The 11,325-nt window shown below is 44.1% G+C and overlaps 1 protein-coding gene across 1 annotated transcript; it reads right to left on the bottom strand.

Moving 5' to 3' along the window:
• Positions 1-2,120: 2,120 nt before the first annotated feature.
• Positions 2,121-3,478, bottom strand: LOC133233990 (uncharacterized). Its single transcript, XM_061394157.1, has 2 exons — positions 3,062-3,478; positions 2,121-2,447 (listed from the first exon to the last, which is right to left on the bottom strand). The coding sequence occupies exons 1-2, from the start codon at positions 3,461-3,463 to the stop codon at positions 2,355-2,357; spliced, it is 495 nt and encodes a 164-aa protein (XP_061250141.1). The 5' UTR covers positions 3,464-3,478; the 3' UTR covers positions 2,121-2,354.
• Between the last annotated feature and the right edge of the window lie 7,847 nt (positions 3,479-11,325).

Genomic DNA, 11,325 nt, shown 5'->3' with positions numbered 1-11,325 from the left:
GGATTCTCCAGGCAAGAATTGTGGAGTGGGTTGCCATTTCCTTCTCCAAGGGATCTTCCCAACCCAGATATTGAATCCACATCTCTTAAGTCTCCCACATGGGCAGGAAGGTTCTTTTATCACTAGCGCCACCTGGGAAGCCCATTCTACACACTAATCCTTCCCAAAAGAACGTACTGTAAATTCTTAAAATTTCAAAATAAAAATTCCTCAAACATTTCACAAATAGGAGCAAGACCTCCTCCAAGAAATTCCACTTGATTCACATTATCTGTAGAGTCCATATTTGCAAACCCTACTTTCTAAAATTGATTTGCAATCCCCAAATCAATACTCTTTCACACTTTCACAACATTTACAGACATGGCGGGGTGGTGAAAAATTTGAATTGCTCAATGCTAAGGTCAAACAAGGCTATGTTCTGCCTTCCTGTTTTGACTCATTATTGTAAACAAGCATCCTTGCCATGATCTACCTAGCATCACATTTTTTATATTTTTAATATTTTTATAAAAATATAGTGTATAGAGGGAGAAGGCAATGGCAACACACTCCAGTACTCTCGCCTGGAAAATCCCATGGTCAGAGGAGCCTGGTAGGCTGCAGTCCATGGGGTCTGAGGGACTTCCCTTTCACTTGTCACTTTCATGAATTGGAGGAGGAAATGGCAACCCACTTGTGTTCTTGCCTGGAGAATCCCAGGGACGGGGGAGCCCAGTGGGCTACTGTCTGTGGGGTCGCACAGAGTCGGACACGACTGAAGTGACTTAGCAGGAACAGCAACACTGTATATAACTGAAGCACTTTGCTGTACAGCAATGAACACACTATAAATCAACTATACTTGAAAAAAATTAATTTTAAAAAAATTAGATTAAAACTAAGGCATCCTTAAACAGAAAGACATAAAAGGTTATATGCTGACAAAGTGTTCAGTCGCTCAGTTGTGCCCCACTCTTTGCAGCCCCATGGACCAAAGCCAGCCAGGATCCTCTGCCATTTTCCAGCCAAGAACACTAAAGTGAGTTGCCATTCCCTACTCTAGGGAATCTGTCCTACCCAGAGATAGAACTCACATCTCTTGCACCTCCTGCATAGGGAGGCAGGTTCTTTAGCCCTAGTGCCACCTGGGAAGCCCAATATATATTGACAGGTGGCGAAATATTAATATATTGTGACCAGAGGCTCACAAGAACCTAAGCCTATATTTCCCCTAGGAGCAGTGCTTCAGTATTTGCTAATTGAGCATTCACAGTGACTACAGAATAAAACTACCCAAGTAACAAGAATCAACTATACTTTGAATGTGACACCTTTATGCATGTAAAATTAACTAAAAGACAGGGCAATAGTCCGTTCTCCAAAATGAGCTACCATTTCAGTCTGTTCACCAAAAGGAGCTACCATTTTCCTATAGCATTATTCCATGAGAATACTCAATAAATACGTGTGAAGTAAGTGGTTCATAAAATTAAGTGCTCCAGTTTTATGTTAAAGACTCCTATTTTCAATATTCTTTCCCAGCTAGCACAAAGGTAGGTCAGTCCTTTGCTATTATTTGGAGTATGTGGAGGCATACATTAGAAGCTAAAGCTCATAAAGCTCAAGTCAGAGAAGAAAAAAGTTCAGTAAGACTGATCATTCATTAACGTTCTCATTATTGTACAATTAGCCCCTGAACAATACAGGTCCACTTATATGGGTTTTTTTTTTTTTTTCCACATGTGGGATCCTAGTTCAGAGACCAGGGGTAAACTGCACCCCTGCATTGGAATTCCAGGAACCTTAAACACTGGACCACCATGGAAAGTGCAACATGTGAAGCTTTTTTTTCCCCCAGTAAATATGTACTACATACGGGATCCTATGTACTACAGGATCCAACGTTGGTCGACTCCTTGAATATGGAACCGCTGATACTGGAGGGCGGACTGTAAAGTTACCTCTGAAATTCCGACTGCATAAAGGATCAGCAGTCTAATTCCCCTGCTCCCCTCCACTCCTGCCTCCCCCCAACCCTTCCCTTCCCTTCCCACCTTTCAAAGGTCAACCGTATTTTAATTCAGTAGATTTCATCAGCTTTCACGATGTTTAGAAAAAACCTGTGATCACACATAATAGCAAGCATAAACAAGTATCTCAGTTTTATTTAACATTTTTAAATGACTGCACACTCTTTCTCTAATGCACCATATAAAAAAGTGCAAAATATTTACCATAAGCATATGGTCAGGAAAGTGAACACCCACAATGGCTGCACCATCAACTCAACTAAGCACTTTTACTCATTTAAAGAGTCCACAGCGTTTTCTGGAAGTTGCTGGACGTTAACAGCTGCTCCACATCTTCTTGAACTACTCTCTTCTGAACTGGTCCAGGTTGCTCAGCACGTACCCACGCGGCGTTAAGAAGGCGGTGAAAAACACCACGAGTGCAATAGCCACCTCCTGGAACAAGATATCAACAGCGCTGTTAGGAGGGCGGCTTCCGGAGTGGAGAACTGTTTCAAACGTTCTGAGGAGTTTGGCTGTGGTCCTCGATCTGGGGGCCCGGTGACACCTAAAAAGCAGAACTCCCTTCCTAAGTGACCCCGTAGAAATTTCTGAGGAAAACTCATTTTTCTCCTCATGGTGCCTCCGTTCTGACCTTTGAAATCTGGAAGCTAGACATTGCCCCGCGATTTCCCACATTTTAGGGAAATGCTAGGTCTCGGCAATTTAGGGCGCTATCAAAGTGAGAGATGTTCTGAGGTGCAACGACGGCTCTGCCCCTCGAACTTCGCGCCCAAAACGGTACCGACAACGAAGGTCCGGTTCTCTGAGGCCCTCGCGCTCCTCGAGGTCCCCGCTTCCTGGCGCCTCAAGCCCAACCCCAGAGCCCTCACCGCGACGGCGCCTCAGCTCCCCAGCGGCCTCCGAGCTCTCCGGACCACCCAAGCCTCCCACCCATATAGCGGCCGCGTCCTCCTCGCCTCCACCCGTCGGGGCGCTCCCGCCTAAGCCACGCGCTTCCGCCCGCCGCGTCCCGCCTTCGCCGCCCGGGAGAATGGGCCCCAACTCACGACGGTCGACACCGGGCGGTGGCGCGGAGGCTCCAAGTGGGCCATGCGCAGGCCAGGCATCAGGAGCAGCAGGGTCACACGGCGGCGGGGAAACACGCAGAGCACGGGCATGCGCGGCATGATTCGTCCGGTGCGGCGAAGCCAGGCGTAGACGCGAAGCGCGGTGAGGAGACGTGAGGTGAAGCGAGGCGACGCGCGGTCGGACCTCACGAGCCTCACAACACGACAGTAGAATCGTCTGCGCATGTTCTGGGGACACAGGAGGTGGGGGGGGCGTACTACTCCCCGCTCCCTGATAAGCCCCGCCCCTGACACGCCCCTTCCGCTCAGCGCCCTGCTGAGCCCAGACCTTACGCACGTACCCGCTGCCTCAGTCCACCTACGCTCCTCGCGTAGCACCATCCCTATGCTCCTAGGCCCTGCTTCCTACGCATGCCACACCGCCCTCTCCTCTACCCGCCCTGCCTAACTTCCTAACCCCACGGCCCACAGTATCTCGATTTCTGTTCGGTGGGGATCAGACGGTAAAGAATTCGCCTCCAATGCGGGATCAGTTCAGTGGATCAGTCGTGTCCGACTCTTTGCAACCCCATGAATCACAGCACGCCAGGCCTCCCTGTCCATCACCAACTCCCGGAGTTCACTCAAACTCATGTCCATCGAGTGGGTGATGCCATCCAGCCATCTCATCCTCTGTCCTCCCCTTCTCCTCCTGCCCTCAATCCCTCCCAGCCTCAGGGTCTTTTCCAATGAGTCAACTCTGTGCATAAGGTGGCCAAAGTATTGGAGTTTCAGCTTTAGCATCAGTCCCTCCAATGAACACCCAGGACTGATCTCCTTTAGGATGGACTGGTTGGATCTCCTTGCAGTCCAAGGGACTCTCAAGAGTCTTCTCCAACACCACAGTTCAAAAGCATCAATTCTTTAGTGCTCAGCTTTCTTCACAGTCCAACTCTCACATCCATACATGACCACTGGAAAAATCATAGCCTTGACTAGCCGGACCTATGTTGGCAAAGTAATATCTCTGCTCTTCAATATGCTATCTAGGTTGGTCATAACTTTCCTTCCAAGGTGTAAGCGTCTTTTAATTTCATGGCTGCAATCACCATCTGCAGTGATTTTGGAGCCCCCCCCAAAAAATAAAGTCTGACACTGTTTCCACTGTTTCCCCTTCTATCTGCCATGAAGTGATGGGACCAGATGCCATGATCTTCGTTTTCTGAATGTTGAGCTTTAAGCCAACTTTTTCACTCTCTTCTTTCACTTTCATCAAGAGGCTTTTGAGTTCCTCTTCACTTTCTTCCATAAGGGTGGTATCATCTACATATCTGAGGTTATTGATATTTCTCTCAGCAATCTTGATTCCAGCTTGTGCTTCTTCCAGTCCAGCGTTTCTCATGACGTACTCTGCATATAAGTTAAATAAGCAGAGTGACAATATACAGCCTTGACATACTCCTTTCCCAATTGAAACCAGTCTGTTGTTCCATGTCCAGTTCTAAGTGTTGCTTCCTGACCTGCATATAGGTTTCTCAAGAGGCAGATCAGGTGGTCTGGTATTCCCATCTCTTTCAGAATTTTCCACAGTTTATTGTGGTCCACACAGTCAAAGGCTTTGGCATAGTCAATAAAGCAGAAATAGATGTTTTTCTGGAACTCTCTTGCTTTTTCTATGATCCAGCAGATGTTGGCAATTTCATCTCTGGTTCCTCTGCGTTTTCTAAAACCAACTTGATCATCTGGAAGTTCACGATTCACGTACCACTAAAGCCTGGCTTGGAGAATTTTGAGCATTACTTTACTAGCGTGTGAGATGAGTGCAATTGTGCAGTAGTTTGAGCATTCTTTGGCATTGCCTTTCTTTGGGATTGGAATGAAAACTGCCCTTTTCCAGTCCTGTGGCCACTGCTGAGTTTTCCAAATTTGCTGGCATATTGAGTGCAGCACTTTCACAGCATCATCTTTCAGGATTTGGATCAACTGGAATTCCATCACCTCCACTAGCTTTGTTCATAGTGATGCTTTCTAAGGCCCACTTGACTTCACATTCCAGGATGTCTGGCTCTAGGTGAGTGATCACACCATGGTGATTATCCCAATGCAGGATACCTGGGTTCGATCCCTGGGTTGGGAAGATCCCCTGGAGGAGGGCATGGCAACCCACTCCAGTATTCTTGCCTGCAGAATCCCCATGGACAGAGGAGCCTGGTGGTCTACAGTCCATGGGGTCACAAAGAGTCGAACACAACTGAGCGACTATGCATACAAGATAAAGCATAGTGAACACAGCTAGACTTAACTTACCTTTATCTTTCATTCCTCCCTACCTGTATCTCTTTACGTGCCATCACTTCTCTTGGTGGAATTTATAACGTTTATACTCTGTTCTCTAATGTTAATTACATTTTCTATGCATTGTCGATAATTTAATTCCCCAAATTAAAATCAAGAACGAGTATCTAAAAATAATCATAGCAGGATCAAATTGAGTGTTTGGATCCAGTAAAGAAGGTGATGTAACTGTGGAAATTCTTGAAGGAAAAATGGTATATTGTGATTTTCAAATTTAATAATATAAGAACCCTTGCCTACTCCCTAAGATGATTTAGTTTCTTCACAGTATTTCATTTTTAGGCTTATTGTGAAACTAGCATTCTAGGGTTTCATTTGATATGCTCGTTTCTACTACCTGATTTCTTCCTCTTTTTGGATTCCTATTTCATTTTGCTTCCTATTTTTTTTTGTTTCATTCTTATTTCAATTCCTTAAGCAATTCTTTCAGGAAGGGTCTGTGAGTAATAAGTTTCTTCAATCCATAAAAGTCAAAGAAATATTTTGCTCTACACTTAATTGCTAATTTGGCTGGGTATACAATGCTAGACTCAAAATTATTTCCTTGTTTTCTAGCATTTTAAAGGAATTTTAAAGGCATTATTCCCTTGTTTTCTAGCAGCTAGTGTAACTGCTAAGTGTGATCTAATATAATTCTTATTCCTCTGACGTAGCCTCTTTTTTTTTTTTTTTCTTGGAATCTTTTTGTGTTTGGGCTTGTTAAGTGTCTCCACGTTATGGCTAGATAAGGTTCTTGCTTCATTCATACAAATCAGCAGTGGGTGAGACTTTTCAACTTGAAGACTTGGATCTTTCTTAACCTCTGGGAGGTCTACTTCTGTGTGTTATTTATGTCCTTCCCTCTATTTTTTCTAGTCTGTCTTCTCTTCACAAGAGGTGAAGGATCAAGAGAGCTGTCTGTGGTCTCTTTTATTATGTAAGACAGTAATCCCATTCACTAGTGTCTGAAAGCGAAAGTTAAGTAGCTCAGTAGTGTCCGACTCTTTGAGACCCCATGGACTGTAGCCCACCAGGCTCCTCCATCCATGGGATTCTCCAGGCAAGAATACTGGAGTGGGTTGCCATTTCCTTCTCCAGGGGATCTTCCTGACCCAGGGATCGAACCCAGGTCTCCCGCATTAGAGGCACACGCTTTAACCTCTGAGCCACCAGGGAAGGCCTGACCCCTGCTCTTAACCTAATCTTCTCGGAGAGGCTACACCTCATCACTTTGGAAATTAGGACTTCAACATATGAATGTGGAGGGAATGTAAACATTCAGTCTATTGCATTTAGTAAAAAAAAAAAAAAAAAAAAGAATGCAAAAAGATCTCATTAAAAATTTTTAGTTCTAAAAAAAATTTAGTTCTGAAAAATTATCACAATAAAAAATTTTGTAACTGTGTATGGTAACAGATGTTCATTGTATTTATTGTAGGAATCCTTTCTCAATATATAACCACACATCTCAGATGGGACTCAAACCCATAATCCTCCAACAGAAACCATACAACTCATCTCAGGACTTAATGAAGCTGAGGTTTTTTACATCTCAGCACAAAAGGAATTCTGCAAGAGGCAAAGTTATAAGAAGTAAATTTATTAATAATATTTGTAAGGAAGTTGCAGGAGCATGAGACATGAAAGGATGGGCATGTCCCAAGTCTTGGGCTAGTTCCTAGGATGGGCCACCAAATGCAGATCCTTGGCTTCTGGCAGGAAAGCATTCAAGAACAAGTCATAGTAAAGTGAAAGCAGAGATACACATTCCATAGACAGAATAAGATCTGTCTCGGAAGGTGAGAGCGGACCTTGTAGTTACTTTTTATGGACTGGGTAACTTCATAAACTAGTGAGTAGGAGGATTATCCCAACTATTTCAAAGAAGGGGTGGGGATTACCAGGAACTGGGTGAGCCACCATTCACTTTCTGGTCTTCTAGAACCTACCTCAGAACTGTCATGGTGCTTGTGGGTGTGTCATTTAGCATGCTAATGTATTACAATGAGCATTACAATTGTATTACAATATAATATCCATCCATGTTGCTGAAATGACAAAATTTCATTCTTCTTGGTGACTGAGCCAGCCACTTACCCATTTCCCATGGCTCTCTTTCCCCTTCTCTGCGTTATGTATGGCCCATAAGGACCATCTGAACATGGTAATTGTGTATCTCATTCACTAAGAGGTGAGCATTGTAAGAGTAGGCTTGTCTGACTTGCTCACCCCAAAGCACCCCAAGAAGCACCTCACACACAGTAAGTACCCAATAAATATTTGTTGAATGCACGAATAATGAATGCTCATATCTCCCTGTCTCTTTTCCTTCCCACCTAAAGACACTCTCTGGAGAGAACACCCTCTGCAACACAGTAGAAATGGACAACTAGGGAGACACTAGATTGTGAAGAGAGGGAATGAATGAACCATGGCACCTGTAAATATTGGTCACCTGTTTGTAGCCATGAGATTATGGGAGAGCACAGCTGGAGGAGGGGTGCTAATGTATAATTCTTCCCAGATATTTCTCTCCCTCTATGGGCCAAGGAGGATTTGAGTTTTGCCTACTCAGTTTTTTTTCTTCTCCTTCACCCTTCAAGATGGGGGAAGAGGAGGTGTCAGAACTATCCCTTTAAATTCTTGTAATGCAGAATCAGGAGGAAACAGAAGGGGCAAAAGACAGAAAGCTCAAGACACCACTGAATGCAATTTTCTGAAGAGCTGAAAAAAAAATTTGTACTATGTGATTAAGTAGAAAGAAAAATGAAAGGGAATTTTTAGAAGAATCGCGGTAGTCTGTGTATCCCAGTGGTAAACAGCCTGCCTGCCAGTGCAGGCTTAGAGACGCGGGTTCAGTCCCTGGGTCAGGAAGATCCCCGGGAGGAGGGCACAGCAACCTACTCCAGTATTCATACCTGGAGAATCCCATGGACAGAGGAGCCTGGCAGGCCACAGTCCATAGCATGGCACCGAGTTGGATATGACTGAAGAGACTTAGCACAGCACAGTATTATAAAATAAGTCACAATAGTTTGAAAGGATTGAACTCATACATGGTGAGTTAACAACAATGGGATTAAATTGGAAATCAAAACCAAAAGGGTATCTGAAAAAACTCCTAGAATATTTAGAAATTGAACAATACACTTCTGAGTGACCCATTAGTCAAAGAAGAAACCACAAGGGAAATTAGAAAAGATTTTCAACTGAATTAAAATTAAAACACAACGCATCAAATTTTGTGAAGAGCCAGGCTCTTCTCTCCATGGAATTTCCCAGGCAAGAATACTGGAGTGGGTTGCTATGCCCTACTTCCCAACCCAAGAATCAGTCCCAGGTCTCCAGCACTGTAGGCAGATTCTTTCCCATCTGAACCACTAGGGAAGCCTTCTTCTGTAGTACTTGCCTTAGCATAAAATCCCAGACATTTTCATACAATTTTCTCTGATACTTCTTATTTTGGGGTTCCAATGTTGTTGACATATGGCATAGTCTGTACACCTTTCTTTTCTGGGAACTGCCTCTCTCTCATAAAGTGATGATGATAGTAGTTATTATTACTGATATTATAATTAGTAGCAGTAGTAGTATTTAACCTTTCTAAAGCACCTGTTTATGTGCCTGGAACTTCCTCTAAACACTACACAAAGTATTAACTCTCTAAATCTTCCTATACACCTATAAGGTAAGCATTGTTATTATACTCATTTACAGATGAAGAAACTGAGGCAAGGAAAATTTAAGCAAATTGCTCATAGTTATATTAGTGGTTTAGAAAGTTTTTAATCTCAGGAACTCCTTAGAGATTAAGCTCCAAAGAGCTTTTGTTTATGTAGGTTATACTATGTTCAGTTCAGTTCAGTCACTCAGTCATGTCCGACTCTTTGCAACCCCATGAATTGCAGCACACCAGGCCTCCCTATTCATCACCAACTCCCGGAGTTCACTCAAATTCACGTCCGTCGAGTCAGTGATGCCAGCCAGCCATCTCATCCTCTGTCGTCCCCTTCTCCTCCTGCCCCCAATCCCTCCCAGCCTCAGGGTCCTTTCCAATGAGTCAACTCTGCGCATAAGGTGGCCAAACTACTGGAGTTTCAGCTTCAGCATCAGTCCCTCCAATGAACACCGAGGACTAATCTCCTTTAGGATGGACTGGTTGGATCTCCTTGCAGTCCAAGGGACTCTCAAGAGTCTTCTCCAACACCACAGTTCAAAAGCATCAATTCTTCGGCGCTCAGCTTTCTTCACAGTCCAACTCTCACATCCATACATGACCACAGGAAAAGCCATAGCCTTGACTAGTAGGGCCTTTGTTGGCAAAGTAATATCTCTGCTTTTCAATAACAGAAGCAGAAGATATCAAGAAGAGGTGGCAAGAATACACAGAAGAACTGTACAAAAAAGATCTTCATGTCCCAGATAATCACAATGGTGTGATCACTGACCTAGAGTCAGACATCCTGGAATGTGAAGTCAAGAAGGCCTTAGAAAGCATCACTATGAACAAAGCTAGTGGAGGTGATGGAATTCCAGTTGAGCTATTTCAAATCCTGAAAGATGATGCTGTGAAAGTGCTGCACTCAATATGCCAGCAAATTTGGAAAACTCAGCAGTGGCCACAGGACTGGAAAAGGGCAGTTTTCATTCCAATCCCAAAGAAAGGCAATGCCAAAGAATGCTCAAACTACTGCACAATTGCACTCATCTCACATGCTAGTAAATCAATGCTCAAAATTCTCCAAGCCAGGCTTCAGCAGTATGTGAACTGTGAACTTCCTGATGTTCAAGCTGGTTTTAGAAAAGGCAGAGGAACCAGAGATCAAATTGCCAACATCTGCTGGATCATGGAAAGCAAGAGAGTTCCAGAAAAACATCTATTTCTGCTTTACTGACTATGCCAAAGCCTTTGACTGTGTGGATCACAATCAACTGTGGGAAATTCTGAAAGAGATGGGAATACCAGACCACCTGACCTGCCTCTTGAGAAATCCGTATGCAGGTCAGGAAGCAACAGTTAGAACTGGACATGGAACAACAGACTGGTTCCAAACAGGAAAAGGAGTACGTCAAGGCTGTATATTGTCACCCTGCTTATTTAACTTATATGCAGAGTACATCATGAGAAACGCTGGACAGGAAGAAACACAAGCTGGAATCAAGATTGCCGGGAGAAAAATCAATAACCTCAGATATGCAGATGACACCACCCTTATGGCAGAAAGTGAAGAGGAACTCAAAAGCCTCTTGATGAAAGTGAAAGAGGAGAGTGAAAAAGTTGGCTTAAAGCTCAACATTCAGAAAACGAAGATCATGGCATCTGGTCTCATCACTTCATGGGAAATAGATGAGGAAACAATGGAAACAGTGTAAGACTTTATTTTGGGGGCTCCAAAATCACTGCAAATGGTGACTGCAGCCATGAAATTAAAAGACACTTATTCCTCGGAAGGAAACTTATGACCAACCTAGATAGCATATTCAAAAGCAGAAACATTACTTTGTCAACAAAGGTCCAGCTAGTCAAGGCTATGGTTTTTCCTGTGGTCATGTATGGATGTGAGAGTTGGACTGTGAAGAAGGCTGAGCGCAGAAGAGTTGGTGCTTTTGAACTGTGGTGTTGGAGAAGACTCTTGAGAGTCCCTTGGACTGCAAGGAGATTCAACCAGTCCATTCTAAAGGAGATCAGCCCTGGGATTTCTTTGGAAGGAATGATGCTAAAGCTGAAACTCCAGTAGTTTGGCCACCTCATGCTCAGAGTTGACTCATTGGAAAAGACTCTAATGCTGGGAGGGATTGAGGGCAGGAGGAGAAGGGGACGACAGAGGATGAGATGGATGGATCGAATCACTGACTCGATGGATGTGAGTCTGAGTGAACTCCGGGAGTTGGTGATGGACAGGGAGGCCCGTGTGCTGCAATTCATGAGG

Source organism: Bos javanicus, chromosome 21 (assembly GCF_032452875.1).
Source record: "Bos javanicus breed banteng chromosome 21, ARS-OSU_banteng_1.0, whole genome shotgun sequence".
Classification (NCBI taxonomy): Eukaryota; Metazoa; Chordata; class Mammalia; order Artiodactyla; family Bovidae; genus Bos; species Bos javanicus.
This window is presented reverse-complemented; position numbering and strand designations above follow the sequence as displayed.